The 19,182-nt window shown below is 41.6% G+C and overlaps 1 protein-coding gene across 9 annotated transcripts in view; it reads right to left on the bottom strand.

The window, feature by feature from the left end:
• Positions 1-570: 570 nt before the first annotated feature.
• The window catches only part of NIN (ninein), a 54,247-nt gene continuing 35,635 nt past the window's right edge, over positions 571-19,182 (bottom strand). Inside the window, exons 17-29 of one of the 9 annotated variants that reach the window (XR_001863491.1) lie at positions 17,761-17,886; positions 16,834-16,903; positions 15,913-16,128; positions 15,469-15,582; positions 14,129-14,251; positions 13,493-13,606; positions 12,365-12,511; positions 10,781-10,960; positions 10,012-10,161; positions 9,607-9,705; positions 6,516-6,701; positions 1,336-1,439; positions 571-656 (exon numbers count right to left, since the gene is read on the bottom strand). Coding sequence is in view for 8 of the 9 variants with exons in the window: in XM_017738892.1 (XP_017594381.1) it covers positions 3,554-3,635; positions 4,651-4,697; positions 6,516-6,701; positions 9,607-9,705; positions 10,012-10,161; positions 10,781-10,960; positions 12,365-12,511; positions 13,493-13,606; positions 14,129-14,251; positions 15,469-15,582; positions 15,913-16,128; positions 16,834-16,903; positions 17,761-17,886 (1,654 nt within the window). In the remaining variant the exon portion in view is untranslated. Of the gene's footprint in view, positions 657-1,335; positions 1,440-3,133; positions 3,702-4,639; positions 4,698-6,515; positions 6,702-8,410; positions 8,472-9,606; positions 9,706-10,011; positions 10,162-10,780; positions 10,991-12,364; positions 12,512-13,492; positions 13,607-14,128; positions 14,252-15,468; positions 15,583-15,912; positions 16,129-16,833; positions 16,904-17,760; positions 17,887-19,182 lie in introns of those variants that run through there. The other 8 variants (XM_017738893.1, XM_017738892.1, XM_017738895.1 and 5 more) reach the window with 8 other exon arrangements.

The raw sequence follows: 19,182 nt of genomic DNA, 5'->3' as shown, positions 1-19,182 counted from the left end.
TTCTACTGACAGTGATGAAGACTGACCCATCAGCATTTCTAGGTTTGGAGCATGAAGTATTTTAGAAAGCTGAAAATATTGTGAAGTTTTCAGTTCAATAATTTGAGTTTGCTGCTTTAGGCCTTGGCTTCAATCTAGATGATCCAGTACAGGAAATTCAGAATTTAGACTTTAAATGAAACCCAAGGCATCAAAATAAGTTAACCTAGAAAAACAAATGTTCGGGGTTTTTTACATAGCGATGATTACCTTTAGGCAAAACTTAGGAGAAAACCAGTTTGAGAACCAACAAAATCCTCATTTGGCAGTGTCCAGTTGGGAAATTAGCTCTCCTGGGAGGCATTTGTAAGTAAAACTCATACAATAAAAGAAGGCAACGCAGTGAGAAGCTGAAGTAGTCCCATTTCAGTAAAGTGCACGGGGCTGTGACGCACGGAACAGCTTTGCTATGACCTTATCTCCGACACCGGGCTGAAGGAGGGCGATGCCAAGTTCTTCACTATTCTGTTGAGGTTGGCAATTTTCTCTTCCAGTAAATAATTCTTCCTCTCCGCAGTTTTCTGCCGCTGCTCCGTCACCTCCAGAGCCTTCAGCAGCTGCGCGTTCTCCACGTAGAGATCCTTGACCATCGCATCTGCTTTCGTGTTCTTGGAAAGCTGCGTTGGGAATGGGACAGGGGCACTCAGCAAATGACAAATAAAAGCACCAAAGGAGGGTGGGGCACTAGGTGAATGTGTGAATTGTGAACTCAGATGTCAAAGGAAAACCCTTTCACCTCATTAAAAACCCATCTTTAAAGATGCTGTGAGTACTTTGAGACTGGAAAGATTTTTTTTTTTTAAGGAGATGGGGTAGATAATAGAGGGTTTCAAATCCATCCTGTCAGGTGAGTTCTGCTTTACAGCATTTATCCTCTAAGGATCAATTTAGTGCACAAGAGAATCCACAAGCCTAGTGATCCCACAGAGGTACTTCCAAAAACCCCAAAACCACATCAAACAAAGGATGTATTTGGGGGCAGGAGGCCTCAAAGAAATCAATACTTGATTTTCTCCTCAGGAAAATATTTTTCCTCCTTTTCTAAGCAACTTTTCCAGCTAGGATCCTCAACTGAAATTTTATTTTTGTTGCTTGATTTAGGAAATTAACGAGTAGTGGATTCAGTCCCCAGTTTGGAGGTTTATGAAGCTTTGGGCAAACATGCTGTAATTGAGCTCAAAAGCATTAAATAAAACCACTTTTAACTTTCTTCTGAACAACAGCTTGGCAGCTCTTGCCCACTTAGGGGTTTACAGAAGGAATGTGGAAGGTTTGAGGGAGTCTAAGAACACCTACTTGTTCTTTCAGCTGATTTACTTTATCTTGGAGAAGCCTCTTCACAAGCCTTAGTTTCTGCTCCACATCCATCTTTTTATTTTTAGAAGCTGCTCATGACCCCCCTGGAAAGCAACATTTACGTGAAAAATCAGTTAAAGATCAGTTCCCATTCACCAGTCTATTTTTTTCCCCATTTTATGCTCAAGAAAATAGCTAGCCCTCCACACTCCAGTCTGTTTTAGAGACAAATAAATTAATAAACCCTTCACTGAAGCAAAATATTATGGGCAACACTTAAAAGGACACTCTCAGCACTGCATTGGTTTTCCAGGTCTAAGTTACACTTGAAATTACCAGATCAAGGAAAAATGATATAAAATTTTAAGTTCTGTCTTGTTCTCTGTGATGGTCAGAGCTGGGTAATTTCCTTTTCTTGTTCTTTGGTGCTGCCAAATTTCTGATGAACGTGGGAAACAAAATGCCAATCCCATGGTTTTAGAATAAAAATAAGGTGAGGTCATAAGGTAATGCTTGACAGTGTAACTCTCCCATGCCAAAGACACCTTGAAATCGAGTAATAGCCAAAAAAAGTAGGATTCCATTATCCCAAACTTCATTTTTTACATCTTTTTAGATTAGTTTTCATGACCCTAAACTGGTTTTCCTCTTTTTCTTCAGCAAGGTGACACTGTAACCAAAAGCATAATAATTCTGGTCATGAGACCATTACACCAACACCTGAGGGAAGTTTTCCCAAATAAATAAGGAACATCAGGAATTACAAAAAGACTTGTTTGGATTTAGGAACTTGAGACACTGACTGCAGGAAAACTGAGACTTTATTTTAATGCTGCTTGTTACTCAAATTCTAGGAAGTCATTTGAGGAGATTAACTTTGAGAAAGCACCAACCCAAAATAAAACACCCTCAAACCCAAACCCATCGCACCTGTGGAGGAGGATAAATGAAAAACTGCTTCAGGTAGGGAGTTCCTCATCTAAACCCCTACAAAATGATCCCCTTGGGGGATTGATTTAAGCCCAAACATCTTATTTGCTGTAACAGAAACTCAAATCTGTGTATGGGGCTATGTGATAAATCATTTTTATGAAAAAACTGACAGTAGAGGCACATAGAAAACAGTTTTGCAGTGTGGGTGGAGTGGATATTTTTCTGAATTAAAGGAATTTGATTGGAATTCAAAACCCTGGAACTCACTATTCCACTTCCCACTGGTTGCAGGAACCTTGAGTGAGTAGTTATGTGGAAAAGAAGAATTAAAAAGAGGTCTCAATCTCTGTGATCCCTGGTTTTTTTGGTTTAAATGTTCTCACTTCATATTATTTCATGTTAAATGGGAGAAGTCAGCTCAGGCAGTAACATTAAGGTCAGTAAAAATAGGAGCCAGAAGATCTTTACAAGCAAACAGCTGAAATGGTTCATGGCCTCAATTAAAAAAAGTCATAGGCCTTAAAGAGGTGTTTCGCTGAACTATTAAAGTATTAAAATTCTGATTTATTCAAGTAGTTCGAGACAAAAACTATAGAATTGCATCCAAAAACCAATAATTTTCCTTTTTTTTTTTTGCACTGCCTTTTTACTTCATGGCCACAGCAGTAGAAGATCTCCCATTTTCTTCTGTTTTCAGGTACATCTGCTAAAGAAAAGCAGAGTTTCTGTACTCTAGTACATCCCCACCACAGATCTTTCCCAGAAGTGCTGATATAACAATCCTCATTAGCAAAGATAAGTATTTTGTCTAAAACTTGGTCATTCTTGAAGTGGAAATTATTGATTTCTATGAAGACAAGACACATTATGCTTAAAAAAAGATTTTATTTTTCATTTACATCCAAAAAAAAGTCATCTTTCCCTGTTAAAAATTTTATACATCTTATACAAAAATGCAGTATAAATACCCCAGATTTTCTTCAAATCTCATATAAAATTAGTACCTTTTGAGAAAAATAGGCTCTTTCCCCTTCTGAACAACTGCACATTTTAAATAACATAAATAAACCCCATTTGTAACAAGTTAAAAAAAGCTTCTGGAAGCTTCTGAGCTTTCACAAAATAGCTTCTAGACAAATAAATAAGAAAATAACACTGCGGAGACTTTTTTTTTGTGGTTTGTTTTGCTGTTTTTTAGGGGGGAAAAAATAAATTTGATCCTCAAGTTTCTCAGCTTATGCCAGTTTGTGTGTTTGTGTGTGTTTATCATGGAAAAGGAATGGGATCAAAAGCAGCCAGAGGTGTCAGAGGTGCCCGATCCTCCGGTAGGAATCTGCATGCACTGCTCGCTGCTCCGGTAGCAAGGCCTAGAGAAAGAAGGCAAGTGGGAATACTTCACCCTGATATCCAGGTTTTTCTTCCAAACATGTACACTTCAAGCAAAAAAAAAAAAAAAAAAATCACCAATATAAGCAAAGCAAGCAACACAGGACAGAAAAAAAAAAATACACACACAGAAAAACCATGCAGAGTACCTTATATTTTATATTTGTAAATATGAATATTAGTGCTACACATACACAGCTGGGAGGTTGAGGGGGCATTTTCTACATCTAAAGACTCTCATCCATGTTTTTTAAAAGATCAGTGGCAATGATTAAGTTAGCAAAGTTGTTTAGAGGAAATCGCCTTCCTTTCTCTCTAAACAATCTCATATATAACATAAAAAATCTCATTTATTATAGATAAAAATCTCACAGATTGCCCAGCATTTGGGAAAAATGAAGCCCAACTGAACCTCCTTTGAAAACTTTGCATTTCTATCTTCAACCTTGTTGTTTTTCCCTCAGAGTGAACAAGCAGCTGGTCAGAGGTGATATGAAATTTGAAATAAATAGCTGTGCAAACGGGGAGTTGAGCAACTCAAATATTAGTCGGTTCTAGGCAAACTTTGGGAAATAGTGGGTCATTAACAGGCTCCCAAATTTAGTTATTGAGCAAGGAATGTGAGGTAATCACAGCACTGGACACAGCAGAAACAGTCACTGGGAATTCAGAAGAGTCCAGACAGGTTAACACAGTAAGAAACAGTTCAGGAGTTATAATTTAATTTAGTGAAATTTAAACATGTAACAGCAGCCTTTGGATGAAAATAACTCAGGACTGACTGCAAAATGAACGAAAAAACACAAACAACCAGGATCAAAAGGCAATGAAAACTGCAAAGCAGGAGAAGCACAAAATAATTCCATTAAAATAAAGGGATAACTTTGGATACCTCATTACACAGGATCTAAGAGAGCTGCAAAATGCAAAGCAGCAGCAGAACTAAATAATTAATTTTACACAGAAAGCATGGAGATAACCTGACCTTGTACTCACTGGTGAAAAGATGATGGAGAGGGATTAGGATGCAAGTTTTCAGGGTGCTAAAGGGGACATCGAAAGGGAAATGAGCTTAACTAAATGTTAAACCCTAAAAACCAGGATGGCAAAGAAAAATCAACAAGAGATGAAAGCAGGAGGTGCTTATGAGAAGCAGCAAAGTGGAGACAAACTGAAATAAATCTGGCTTTGTTTATAAATGTTTATAAATGTGAGTTTTTAATAATGATTTAGAAAGTTATCTAGTAAAGTCCATGAAAAAAGGGGTGTTATAAACCAGAATATCCACTCACTTTAAGGAAAAAAGGGAAAAAAAATAAAAGGATTGAGTGCATTAGTGCATTGACAGCAAATATTTGCAAAGCCTCTCTGTAAGTATTTTTAAATTGACAAAGCTTTTCCAGGAAATGCAGGAGCAATTCATCTCTAGAACTACAAGTTCCAGGATGTGACTCGTCTGCAGATTGATTTCAAAAGCTAAATTACAAAGTCATCACTCCTAATGCAATCCCAGCACATTCATTTGCAGCTGCCCCTGCTGCAATGTGGCTTTGATTGATTTCTAATTTAAACTGCACATTTTGCTCTCTGTGGAATGGGACCAAGTACCTCAGCTTGTGGTGATGCACTTCTGGAAAGGAACCTTACAATCAATTTATTTCTACTTAACCTTAAATTGTTTGCTTTTAAGGTTCGGGGGTTTTTTAAAATTTTTTTTAAGAAACATTTTGATTTGATGCCTTTCTTAAAAAAAAATTTTTACTCCAAGTTTTGGAAACTTCAAAAACTGGTTACTGCCAAGACTCTCTCCATAATATCTTTATTTTTCCTGAAATACCCTATTACTATGCTCAGAGATTTTTGCGCTTCAACGTTTTGGTCTTATTGTTATTATTTTAAGGTATTATTTTAAAGTTTAACTGTAATCTAAGTTTAGAATATAAGAGGGTTTTTTTTTTCCTGCTAACAGATGAATAAATAGCTAATAGTATTTTATCTCATTTATTTATCTAAGTATAAATCTAAATAAATATCTAATCTAAATAAATCTAAGAGAGATAAAATACTAAATATACATTTAGGTTATTTACAGCTTTATCTTTTCTCAGAAGATAGAGTTGTAATATTCTTTTAAGACCTATGGCCTGAGCCAAAGCTTTAGAGATTTAGAGATCCAATTACTTTTTGAAGAAAAGGATCACTTGGCATTTTTTATATGGGAGATACAAACCTTTCTATTGCCTATAATTCTGTTTTACAAGGTAAAAAATCCAAACAACACTAAAAGTGATTCTGCCCAACATGGGCAGTGGATGAATTAATCTTCCTTGGAATTGGTCTTCCCTCAGAAATGCCAATGCTGAAGTTTCTGTACAACAGTACCAATGTCTTGTCTCATGGCCAAATCAGGAAGATTGACCTTATAAAAAGGATTAATTTGTTTTCTGCTCTGCTACAACTGACACAACTCCATGTGACAGCAACAGCCCAAATCAGGGTTTTATGTGATGGATGCTTGTGCAATATCTGGCATGGTGCATTTTAAAAATAACAGCTCCAGACATGGACATTAGGTAAAGAAACAAACAAACCCCAACCCTATAAACACTTACTGCACATGGAGCAGAAGGAGAAAAGCCAGTTAAATGTGTTAACTCAAAAGTTAAGAGGACTTCAAAACGAAGCTCTGGCTCAGGCTAACCATGCTGAACAGCATCTTTTGCACATATCCTTGCTGGCATCAAAGTTCAACTTTTGAACTGGCATAAACAGAGAACGGATCTCCTCAGAAGAAAAAAAAAAAAACCCAAGGCAACTAAACCAAATACCTTAAAAATTTTCACTTTCAAGGAGCACCTTACCTGCTGCATGTTTGTCCCTGAGGCTCTGCTCTCGAGCTCTTCCTGGAGGTGCTGAGTCCTCCTCTCTGCCTGGAGCAGCTGCTGTTGGAGCTGCAGGATCTGTTCCCTGGGCACCGGGGCACAGCCTTGCTGCTGGAGCTCCCGGGAGCGCGGGCTCTGGCTACGCATCCCGCCGGACTGGAGCATCTGGGGAGGCAAAAATCCCAGCCATCAGCACCTGCCCCCTCTGCCTGGGCTGCTCCAGGCAGCAGCTTGCTCTCAGATCTCTCGTGGGTGAGAAAAACAAGCCTGGACTCAGTGATAGACGGTGAGCAGGCAGCTTTTCCCCCAACGAAAGAAAAGATGGGATTTCACATGCAGCGCTGAAGCTGAAAGGAAGCTGGGCTTTGATTCATCATTTCAGGCCTGAATTATAAAAAAAAAAAAAATCACTAAATTTTGGATGAATTCCTATCAAAGTTTAGTTGGCCTATGGTGGACTTTAAGTAACAGTAATTTCCCATTTCCAATTTCCCATTTGAAGGGGAAGGTTGAAGTTGTGCTGATTGTTTCTAGTCTTTAGGAGGGAGAGAGAACATTTATCTCTGGTTATATTACATTCAGAATTCAGTATTTAAAACCCTATAGATCTTTCCTAATGTTCACTCCTGACTGTGGGGATATTATGAGCCAAGACAGTCATGTGAAATAATTTAGAATTTTCACAGACTAAAGTAAAACCCAGGTAAGTTAACTCACAGTTGGAATCGTTAATGATACTAAAAAGGACCAGAACTGGACAGTAAAAATCCCTGATGGTTCAGAAAAATTCATTTGCAGTTGGAATTTGTGTAACATTAATAATTTCTTCCCATAAGGGTCACCAGTTGATCACATCATAAATTGTCACCTGTTACATCAAAACCATTACTCTGTTCCCTTAGGAAAAGGTGTATAGGGTTATCTTCTTGGTGGTTTTAATTTTCCTTTCAAAAGTGGTTTTAATTTCCCTTTCAAAAGTGGTTTTAATTTCCCTTTCAAAAGGGGCAAAATTATCAATTTGGAATAATAGTTCAGTTAATGACTTAGTCTCTAAATATTTTGCACAGTGGTGCAGCTCTTCTGGCCCCGTTACCATCTTATATCTCTGCTGGTCCAGGTAAACAGAAAATAGCTTTATAAATACTTCAAAATAAAATGATTTGTACTTTTTAAAGCTATTTAGGGGTTCTCTTTGTCTGTAAAGGAGCTGTGCTTTTCCTGACAATATAAACAGTGAAAATAATGAGCTTTTGGTGGAATTTCTTTCAGGGTTCCTGTCATGTTGTGAAGCACACGAGTAACTAATGAGGAAACAGTCAATTAGTGTTAACAGCATCTTAAAAATAAATACTAATGAACCAACAATGAAAACAATATAGCCCTGCTGTATTCCTCTGTGGAAGAAAATGGAACAATCATGAACTTGCTAAACTATCAGGATGATGCCCAATGGGATCAGAAATTAATTAATTTAAGGAAACATTGGACAGTCTGGTAGAAAAGCATGCAGGCACCAGAGGTAAATATGCAAACACCTTCAAGCCTCACAGTCAATGGGTTAGCAGGAAGCCACTTTTCATTCTCTCAACTCCCAATTTTAATTCTTTTGGAATGCAGTGGGGTGATTGCTGTCCATTTTCATGGCAATCCCTTAGGAATATGCAGCTCCTTGGAGTACAGAACCACACTGCACAACACACCGGCCACAAAGAACCCAGTGCAGCTGTCCAAAATTGACAATGAAATGAACAGTGGCTTCTTTACTTAAAAGATGCATGGAATAAAAAGAAAAAAAAAAAAAGAAATCCATAAAAAAAAAAATAAAGGAATGTTTTCTCCATGCTATGGTGGTACATTAAAAATTATTGCTCTACCTTTGCACACTATTTCAGAGAGAGAAGTGCCCCCTTCTCTGCTAGTTCCAACCACTGAGTTCTAGCCAGGTTAGCCATGGACAAAAGGAGAACAGGCACAAAAGAGAGCGTTAGAAGTCACAGAGCACTGAGGGAATGTTGTACACACCTGCTGGGAAAGGGTTAGCAGGAGGAACAGAATCCTGATTGTTTGAAATACACATTTCAGGAGAAAATGCCATCCCGGGCTCGGTGTTTATGGGTTTAAGTGCTTGGCATTTTCCCAAAGCTTAATTAAGACAATATAAATAAATGCACTGGGAATATAAGCAGTCTTTTCATTAACTTGTCAAAATCTCTTATTTCCTAATTAGGCTTTTACAGTTTTGTTACTAATTACATAGGATTTTCAGCCTAATGGCTCCCATTTGCTGTCTTGACAAGAAACATGAAGCCTTCTATAAAGTGGCATAGAAGCCTCATCTAAAAGATGCTTTGACTTATGGAACAAGTCAAAATTGAGGTTTTGTTTTGGTTTTTTTAATGTATCATGTTTTAAACTCAAATCCAGGCTATCAAATTTAAACAAGACTGCTGAGAGAAAACTTGGAGGTCAGGGCTGACCTTATGGGACACACTGAACACAGTAAGGCCGCCCATTCCTATAACCAAGGACTCCTAAGTTTTGATATCCAGCATGTTCCACCTCCAGCAGAACTTTTACAACAGCTTTTAGAAGAATCTCAACTGAAGTTGTCATTGGTGCCTTTAAATTAACAGTAAGCTGTGTAAATTGTTATTTTATCCTGATTTAGATAAGACTTAAATTCAGCAAATTATTCCCAGAGAAAATAAGAACAGGTTTCTACATTAAGAGCAGCATCACACAAACAGTAGTTAGGAAATTTGAGGTGACATGTTTTAGGAAGGAAGAGGGAAGTGTCACAGCCTTGCCCCAAGTACAGAAACAAATTTCTTTGCTATTTGATTTTATATCTGAAGCCGTATGTGAATTATGAGTAATCACAACACGCTTCAGAGAAGGATGTTTGCCACACAACTTGGTCATGAAAAATGAGGTTAAACATTAGGAGAGGTTAATTCTTCTAGTTTCAGTTAGTTTTGTCTGTTACTACACATCTGTAAGTTGTTTTAAAATAAAATAAATTCAGTGAGATAGTGATAGAGACCCACAGTCAACTGTGATTGAAAAGTACCTCCATTAACTGATCATCCAGCTTGACTTGCTTTTTTCTTAGCCCTTCATTTTCTGAGCTGGTTTCCAGTTCACGTTCAAGAGAATTCATCTGACTGATCTATCAGAGACAAGAAGTTTCCTTAGAAAAGCAGCAATTTCTCATTTTATCTGTTTTTTTCCCCCTCATCAATCATTGAATACCAAGACAACTCAAGTCTAAAAACCAGGAGTATTTAGACAAGTGCTTTGCTACAAGAGATGTCTCACAGCAGATGCACAGAGCCCTGTCAGCTCCTTGAGACACAGAACTGTGAGAGGCAAAGAGCAGAAAATTCAGAGTAGAAGAAAGTTACAGCCTATCCCTTGGGCTCTTGAGAGATCAAAACTGCTGCACTGATTTGTGTGTTTGCCACCCAAAACTCACCTTCCTGTTTGCAGATGACAACTCCTTCTGAAGCTGTTCACACTCTCTCTTCAAGCTCAGCTTCTCCTGCTCTATGGCTTTGACAATCCCTGACTGGCTTTGATGCTTTTGGTGCTTTAGGGAAAGGATTGTGGATTCCAGCTGTCGGATCTGAGGAGATCAGAGATGAACAAATGTGGAAGGATGTCCCAGATAATTCCACTTCATCTAAAATACCGAGTACCAGTTGATTCTGGACTCAGAGAATCCCAGAATGGTTTGGGTTGGAAGGGACCTTAAAGCCCATCCAGTGCCACCCCCTGCCATGGGCAGGGACACCTTCCACTATCCCAGGCTGCTCCAAGCCCTGTCCAACCTGGCCTTGGACACTTTAGGGGCAGACACAGCTTCTCTGGGCAACTCTGGGGTATTTTTGACATATTTGCTTTGAGATCTTGGCCTTCTTTCCCTTCCTCCTCCCCATAATCCACTGAATACTGTGAGCCAAGAAATTGCACAAGAAGAATGTTAGGAATATTAAGAATCTTTTTGTTAACTCAAAGTTGGACTGAAATCTTAAAGATTTCAGAATTATCAGGATTGTCTTTTAAAGAAAAGAAATCCCCTAAGAGTGTTGAGGAGTCTCATTCTCTGGAGATACTCAAAACTTGCCTGGATGTGATCTGTGCAGAATGGTCTGAGTGATCCTGCTTGAGCAGGGGGGTGGAATAAGTGACCTCCAGAGCTCCCAACCCAACCCTCCAGTGATCTGTCCTCTTGCCCAGGTTACCTTTTCCCTGGAGTGAGCCAGGTCTGTTTTAGTGCTCTGCACTTCCCTCTGCAGCCTCTCGTTCTCCTGCCTGAGCAGCCTCTGCTCCTGCTCCGGTGGCTGCTCCAGCTCATCCCAGTGGATTGGCCCCCGCTGGTCCTGCAGCCCTGAGGGAGGCACAGCCACTTCCAGAACCCGGTTCTTAAGACAGACAGAATTGCAGGGTTAGGCCTTAAACAAAGAAGCAGACATTTGCTCTATTCAGGTGGGTTTTAGGTGGATTTTCAGTAACTGCAGACTCCAAAGTCACAGCGTTCCCATCTCCCTCCCGGCCCACTCACTGTTTTCCCCTAAGAAATCCCATGTGCAAAGCCCCAAGTGCTTCTCCCTGCTAAAATCATGGGTAATAGCTGTGTGCCCAAGGAGTGCACAGAGCTCAGCAACACAAACCACAACGTTTTAAAAGAAATCAAACAAGTCCTTGGGTTGGAGGCAGAGGGACATCTTCAGTGGCCTATGTAGAAACATGCACCACTTTACAAACATCAAGAGTGGATTTCGGGTCTTTGTACTGATTAAGACCTCCCAAAGGGAAAGTCCAGGTAGCTTACAGTGTTAAAGACAGAGCTAATGTTTCTGAAAGCAAGTCAAGGGACAGCAAGCCAGCACTCTACTACTTTGCATCAACCACAGAGGGATGTAAAGCACCTCTGTAGAGGGACTCAGTGTCAGCAGACTGACTCTGGAACAGCCTGGAGGTAACTTTCAGGCATGAGCAGATCCAAGGCTGAGCTGGATGCATCTCACAGAGGTGTTCTCACCTGCTGGGATGCACAAAGTTGATGGAAGATGCCTCTCAAGATGGAGAGAAGAGGTGGGTTTTAGGTGGATTTTCAGTAACTGCAGACTCCAAAGCTGCAGCATTCCCATCTCCCTCCCGGCCCACTCACTGTTTTCCCCTAAGAAATCCCATGTGCAAAGCCCCAAGTGCTTCTCCCTGCTAAAATCATGGGTAATAGCTGTGTGCCCAAGGAGTGCACAGAGCTCAGCAACACACACAAAAAAAAAAGCAATTTATGCTCTCTTTAGAGCCAAACAGAACTCAGTATTATATATCATTCAGTAATAGCAGTAATTTAGTTCCTGTTGTACAATTCTGAAACAGCCTCTTTTCCACATGGACATTAAATATTCCTTAATTACATGGCAAATAAGCCAAATTAGTAGCTGAATTCCTAACAGCAATCCCAAGACTGCTGTCTACAACCTCCTTCAGTTACAAATCCTCATTAGCTGAGAGGCTGGTATAATTCTGTACCTTTCAAACCCAAGTTGCACTGAAAATTAGATCCTCTGTCAATGACCAGCTGGTTAATTTTTATAGTTGATAGGTGTAAATGAATACATTGTCCACAGACTTGGGGGTTTTATTGGTGAAAGGTTTCTTTTAGGGAAGAATGGAGACTCAGGGGAGGGACTGATCGTTGCCTGTGCTTACGTTCGATACTTAAAACACAGTTTTTAAAAATCAGCTTAAAACCTGCACATTATACCCAATATACAATAATTATAGCTACACCTACTGAGAGCCCTGAAGCCCTTTACCTTTTCACTGGTGTTCTGCAGCTGTTTGTGCAATGCCATCACCTCTTGTTGCAGAGTTTCCTTCTCCTGCTGTGTCACCTGCAGGTCGGATTTCAGCCGGGACATTTGGAGGTTGGTGCTCTGCAGAGTTTCATCCAGGCTCTGAACCTGTAAGGAGCAGGAGCACAGCTTGGCTTTTGCTAGGCCAGGATTCCCTGTGTGGAGCAGGTATGCCACGTATTTAGGATCTCTGATGGAAGGAGTGAAGTTAAAATGCTGATATCCCCCTTTGAAAATGTTAAATTGAGTTTATTGCTCCCTACAACTCCCTGACAGGAGGGTGGAGCTGAAGGCGGTGTCAGGCTCTGCTCCCAGGGAACAAGGGACAGCAAACAGCCTCAAGTTGTGTCAGAGGAGGTTTAGATTGCATATTTGAGAAAATTTCCTCATGGAAAGGGTTTTCCAGCACTGGCACAGCTGCCCAGGGCAGCGGTGGAGTCCCCATCCCTGGGGAGATTTAAAAGCTGTGTGGATGTGGCACTTGGGGACACAGGGCAGTGGTGGCCTTGGCAGTGCTGGGGGCAATGGTTGGACTCGATCTTAGAGGGCTTTTCCAACCTTAAAACTCTATGATTCCAAATGATTTTCCAATTTTTTGTTCCAAGCTCGCAGCCATCCACTTTGAATAGAGCCACAGTGCTGCATTCACCAGAAACATCTTTCAGCCCTGAGCATTTACTGCAATATGCTGGGAAGAAGCTTTCCCTTGAATTATTTATTCTTCCTGGCAGCCCATGGCCAAGGAGAAACTCCAGGAATGCTCAGCCAGGCAGGGAACCACTTGATCCCATCCCTGCCTGAGGAAGGATGAGCCTGCACCAGGACAGAGGAGCAAGAGCAGAGTCTCTGCAGTATTTTAGGAACCACCAGGCAGAGGGAATTGGCAAAGGTAACTCCGCTGCAGAGAGAAAAAGTCCCTCATGTTTAACGAGTTTCCTTTTGCCCTTTAAGAGCATCACTTTGAAAGCCCCTCAAAGCAGCCAGTCTCAGCTGCGTGACATCAAAAGGGGGCTTTAATGAGAAAAAGCACTACAAGAGATGATCAAAATGCCTTTATCCAGGGTTATAACATAAATCCCTGCTTTATACCTTGTCCTGGGAGACGGAGAGCTGCGCTTTCAGGGCCTGGCTCTGCTGCTCCCAGGATTTCTGCTCCTGCTTCAAGCTGCTGATTGCACTCTCCAAGCAGCTGACCTGAGCTACCTGCAATGAGATTACATCAGGAACCATCCCTCACTCAGGAATTTTTTGGACTCAATTTGACTTCAAGGCTTACCCTAGAGGGAATTCAAGCTAAGGAAGGAAGGAAAGAAAACACAGGAAAGCAAAAAACCCCTCAGCTCCCTGAATTTCCACACAATGGGATTATTATTTACAGTGTGCAGACTCCTCTGCTCCAGTTCAGAGTTATACTACGGCAGAGTTGCAATAGAAGTCCAAGAACACTGTCTTCCTTGTCCTGCTGCAATATTTATATCCTGGCCTCTCTTCCTTGCAATGTTTGGAATTTTCTACATAATCAAATTACAGTAAAGCTTGGCTCCAGAATTTAAGCTTTCCTCTCTAAGACCAGCTAGGAATAAAAACCAGGCAGTGGCAATTAAGCTTTTATCCAGCTTGAGGGTAAGGAAAAATATATCCAGAGAAGTTTTATAGGTTATGGCGATACAGATAAAGATGTAAGAATTTTAACAGCATGTAGTGATGTGGATTTGCAGTTCTTACCTTATCAACACATCTGTTCAGTTCCTCACCCAGGGCTTCTTTCTCTTTCTGCAGCTTTTCATTTTTAGTAATTAAACTTGAAACTTCATTCTGAAGGTCAGAGAGATCAGAACATCTGGGCAGCTGTGGGAAGCAAACCCCTCACAGTTACATTTCTGTGCTGTTGCAAAATTTGGCATGAAAATCATGGGAGGCCCGAATGGTTTGGGTTGGAAGGAACCTTTAAAGGTCGTCCAGTTCCAATCCCTCTGGAATAAGCAGGGACACCTCCCACTATCCCAGGCTGCTCCAAGCCCTGTCCTGCCCTTGGACACTTCCAGGGATCCAGGGACAGCCAATTTCTTTGAGCAGCCTGTTCCAGGACCTCTCCACCCTCACAGGGAAGGGCTTTTCCACAATATCCCACCTAAATCACCCTGTGTTAAAACACACAGAGGGAAAACCACTGCACTGCTGACTTCCAGTCCTTTTCCCAGCTGACCCAGTGCTTTATCAGTGCCTTTCCTCATTCCATCTCCTGCCTGTAATTACACTCCAGCCACAATCCACTCCTCTCTGAATAGGCCTCAGCTGCTTTTGCTTTTTAAGACCATTATCTACCCTGAGCACTGGGTGCCTCAACTGAGTGTTTTACACTGTGCAGAAAATGACTTTGTGGAGCCCTAATCAGGGAGCTGACTCATTTGAAGGCTTCATTATCTGTGTTTATTAGCATATATTTACAGCCAATTGAACTGTGCTTGTACAGGAGATAACTGAGCTCTCCAGGAAATTATCCTCAGACATTGTGAGACTCTGATATCTCCAGATGGGTTTAGCAACAGGAATTCTCCCTGACAGGACATGCTGGAAGAGCTCACTCCTTAAATGGAGCTAATATGGGTTGTATCTCCTGTTACACAGGGAAATGTTCTCCTGTGGGTCCCATTTGCCCTGTCTATTCCTCGATTAGAGCTTTTAATCTTTATCTTGACCAAAGCTTCTCTTTGTAGATCCACTATTCCCAAAAATCTTTTGGCAAAGTCTAAGTGAATCCAACCTTATTTGAAGAATTGTGCATTGCACCTGGGAACTGTTTCAAAGAGGAGTTACATTCCCTTCCTTTTATGAACTTTCTTTAAAGAAATTAACTATTTTAATCCATGAAGAGATGGTGAAAATCAATCTGATGGCACTCAAATAGAATCCCAGAAGGGTTTGGGTTGCAAGGGACCTTAAAGCCCACCCAGTCTCCCCCCTTGCCATGGGCAGGGACACCTTCCACTACCCCAGGTTGCTCCAAGGACATTCCCAGGGATCCAGGGGCAGCCACACCTTCTCTGGGCAGTAAGATGCCACACCTGTTTTGTCTTCTCCAGCTCCTGCTTGAGGATGTGGTTCTCCTGCTCCAGGAGATGAGCTTGAACCTTCATTTTGGACACCTCCATCTCCAAAGACGACACCATATTTGATGACTGCAAAAAAATAAAAGGCTCAGATTTCAATTTAGGAGACTCACAGAGCACCAAAGTTTAAGCAGAGGATGCTGCAGCCACTGGATAGAGCTGGGATGGCACTGGATGAACAACAGCCATGCTGGAAACTGCAGGGAAACATTTGCCATCACTAAGCTGTGTTTTCAAGACAAACCTCCACATTTTTCCCTCCTGGCTTTTGGCTGCTGCTGTGTTTAAGCCAGCACTTAGCAAAGCTCAGCTTTGAAATCCCATGCACATCCCAGGACAATTCCAAAGGATGCCAATTCCATAACACCTGAAGCCCAACTGTCCTATCAAATCCTGTACCTCTGCTTTGGAGTTTTCCAGTTCCTCTTTCAGCAGCAGCCTCTCCTTTTCCCATTCCTCCAGGGTACACTTTCCCTCTTCCCTTTCCTTTTGCTTGAGCACCCTTGCCAGCTGTTGATTGAGATCCTGCACATCTGCTTGGTTTTTGGAGTTCCTCTGGCTCAGTTCTGTGTTTTCAGAGTCCAGCTGTTGGTTCCTGGTCTTCAGATCCGCCACCTGAGTGGGGACAGCAGTGATTTTACACCGGGAATGAGATTTTGGGTATTTCCTTTCTATTAAGGTGATTAAAGATCTGACAAGTGTCACTCAAACAGTGACTCCAACCAGTTAATTTCTCATAACTGGCCTTAATTAGACCAGTTAAATCAGTCACCCAGCACACCACTGTTCCCCCTTTCCCTTTGAGGTAGATTTTGAGGGTTATCCAGTAGATTATTCTAAGCAAGTATTTTCCTAAGCAATACCAAGATGACATGGATGTAAAAGCTACTCAAACCTTCTAACAAGCCACCCCTAAAATAAAAGTAGCAGCCACATGAATACAACTGGCAGCATTCCTAGACCCAGCCAGCTGGGAAACGAGTAGAGGTTGAATCACAATCTCTATTTCCCATGGGCTACTGCAGAGAATCACACAAAAACTACAGAACACAAGATTTAAACTTTATATTTCTACGAAATAAACTTTCCACGTTGACTATGGAAAGTGCTCTCAAGCCTGCAAGCTGACACAATTACAGCTGTTGTTTTATGAGCAGGTCAAACAAGCCTCAAATCAATCCCAAAGAGGCAATAAAACAGTTATCAACAAGTTTAAATTTATAAAAATGTTCGTTTTCTGCTGCCTTTGTGACCACCCAAGGAACAGCTTTGATGCAGTTATGATTCCCACAGAGAAGGTTCTGGGCTCAGGCCACACACCTGCTTTTTCAGGTTGTCAACCATCTTCTGCACAGCCACTTTCTCCTTTCTCACAGCCTCTATCTTCTGCCTATGGAAAAATGAAAGCTCATTAACATTAAAATCAATTATTAATATACAGAACTGCAAGACTGGACAGGAGAACATCACCTCAAGTTGTGCCAAGGGAGGTTTAGATTGGATATTAGGAAAGATTCCTTCATGGAAAGGGTTGTCCAGCCCTGGCACAGCTGCCCAGGGCAGTGGTGGAGTCCCCATCCCTGGGGAGATTTAAAAGCCCTGTGGATGTGGCACTTGGGGACACAGGGCAGTGGTGGCCTTGGCAGTGCTGGGGAATGGTTGGGCTTGATGGACTTAGAGGGCTTTTCCAACCTTAATGATTCCAAAAATGGGCTGTTTTTAACATCACCAGAAATGGTAATTGTGGATATTTATTTATTCATTGCTCAGCATCCCTGTTCTGCATCAACTTGACAAGTGCTCCACCTCTCAAGGTGCCCCAGTGGGTCTTTCCTAGAGGGGAAGCATAATAACAGGATCATGGAGGGTTCTGCACTTGCCAAAGACCCAACCACTGGAATAATCTGTCAGATGAGCCTCTCCCTGCTTTTGCTGAAGCACAAATAATTGCATCAGGTCAGCTCCTGTGTAGGTCCTGTGCTCGTGTGTGTTACTGGGTCACCTCCTCAATGCCTACAGCTAAAACCCCTGCCTGGCTCTGGGAATGGGCAGGACAAGCTGGGGCAGGGAAAAGGATGAGGAATAACCTGTCAGGCTGCTGGATGTCCAACAGCACCGTGAAATAACCCCATTTTGGATTTGTACAGCACCTAACACACAAAAGAGCTTGGAGAGAAGGGATGAACCCATTGTGGCACAGCCACAGCCTGAAGGCATCACAGGGTACATTCCCCATGGAATTCTCACCTCATTTCTTCCCTGGATCCATTTAGCTCCCTCAGTTTCAGGCTGGAAGCACTCCCTTCTTCATTTAATAAAGTCACTTCGTTTTTCAGGACGGCGTTTTCCTCGCGGAGCTTCTCAGCCTCACACCTGTGGCAGAGACACGAGACAAGTGAGAAAGCAGCTCCTGTAGGACATCTGGGGAGGAAAACAGTCCCACAGGTCAGAGCTACCTGTAACGCTCCAAAACCAAAGCTACAGTTGCCTTGTTTTATGTATAAATGGTGTATTTATATTTTCCATGAATTTAGCAAGAGCGCTCCCCAGTTTGTTCAAAAAACTCTGAATTTTTACAACGAACTTAAAAAAAACCCTGGGGTTTTGGGCTTGTTTTTGTACAGCTCAAGTGAGTGAAAATCTGAAGTTTCACACTAATATTTTACATATCTTTCAGTCCTTGAACTTAACACCACAATGTGCAGACTGCCAGGAGAGTGAGCTGTTTCCCCATCTGGAATTCAGAATTCTGGGAACAGCACGGTTGGGAAAGTGCCTTTTCTGCCCCCAGGCGACTGCACAGAAATAACTTAGCCATGGTGGGACACCTGAAAGAACAATTTCCTGCAGGAAGCTGGTGCTGAACAATAATTAAGCTACTTGTAACCACTTTATCCATTAAAAAAAAAGAAATCTTGCTGAAATACAGCAGTTAAAAACAAGGAGGTAAAACCTATGATAATATAATATAAGGAATACATGTTTTGTAACTATATTTAGCATATCACACTCCTGAGGGGTTCCTAACTGAGGAAAAAAAAGTCCCTATCATTTTCTAGCATTAATTTAAATATTGAGAGAAACAGAAGCACTTTTAGCATTTCAAATTACCATCATTCCATAGCGTTAACCCGAAACACTGAGAAAAAACAGGAGCAATTTTAGCCTTGCGAGCAACATTCAGCTCTAGAAGGGAACAAACCGAGTGGAGTGATATTAGTAAGAGCTACAAAGCACTCTGGAAGTGTTACCATGGATTTTGGACATGGAAATACGATGGGCTCGTGCTGGACCACGAGCTACACACTGCGACGGTGACATCCACAGACAGGACAGCTGGCAGGTGCTCCTGCTTAGGTGGCAGGCACAGAGAGGAGTAAGTGACACATAAGTTATTTATCCCAGTGGTCTGTATCCATGATTAGAGGAGTTAGGAGTCCACAGCACTGTTTGCTACTCAGAGCTAAATCAGAGTTAAACTACGGTGGTTAAAGGAGCAGCCAAGGCAGCGCTGGGTTAGTGGCTAACGTTGGGTTACGTTACCTCAGCAGGTCAACCTTCTGCTGCAGCTCAGTGCACGTGCTCTGCAAGCCCTGGGTCACTGCCTTCCTCTCCTCTGGGTGACCCAGAGCTTTCTCCTTCACCTTTGGGTTGAGATCCCTCATTCCT

The sequence above is a fragment of the Corvus brachyrhynchos genome, unplaced genomic scaffold, assembly GCF_000691975.1.
Source record: "Corvus brachyrhynchos isolate BGI_N302 unplaced genomic scaffold, ASM69197v1 scaffold245, whole genome shotgun sequence".
Lineage (NCBI taxonomy): Eukaryota > Metazoa > Chordata > Aves > Passeriformes > Corvidae > Corvus > Corvus brachyrhynchos.
This window is presented reverse-complemented; position numbering and strand designations above follow the sequence as displayed.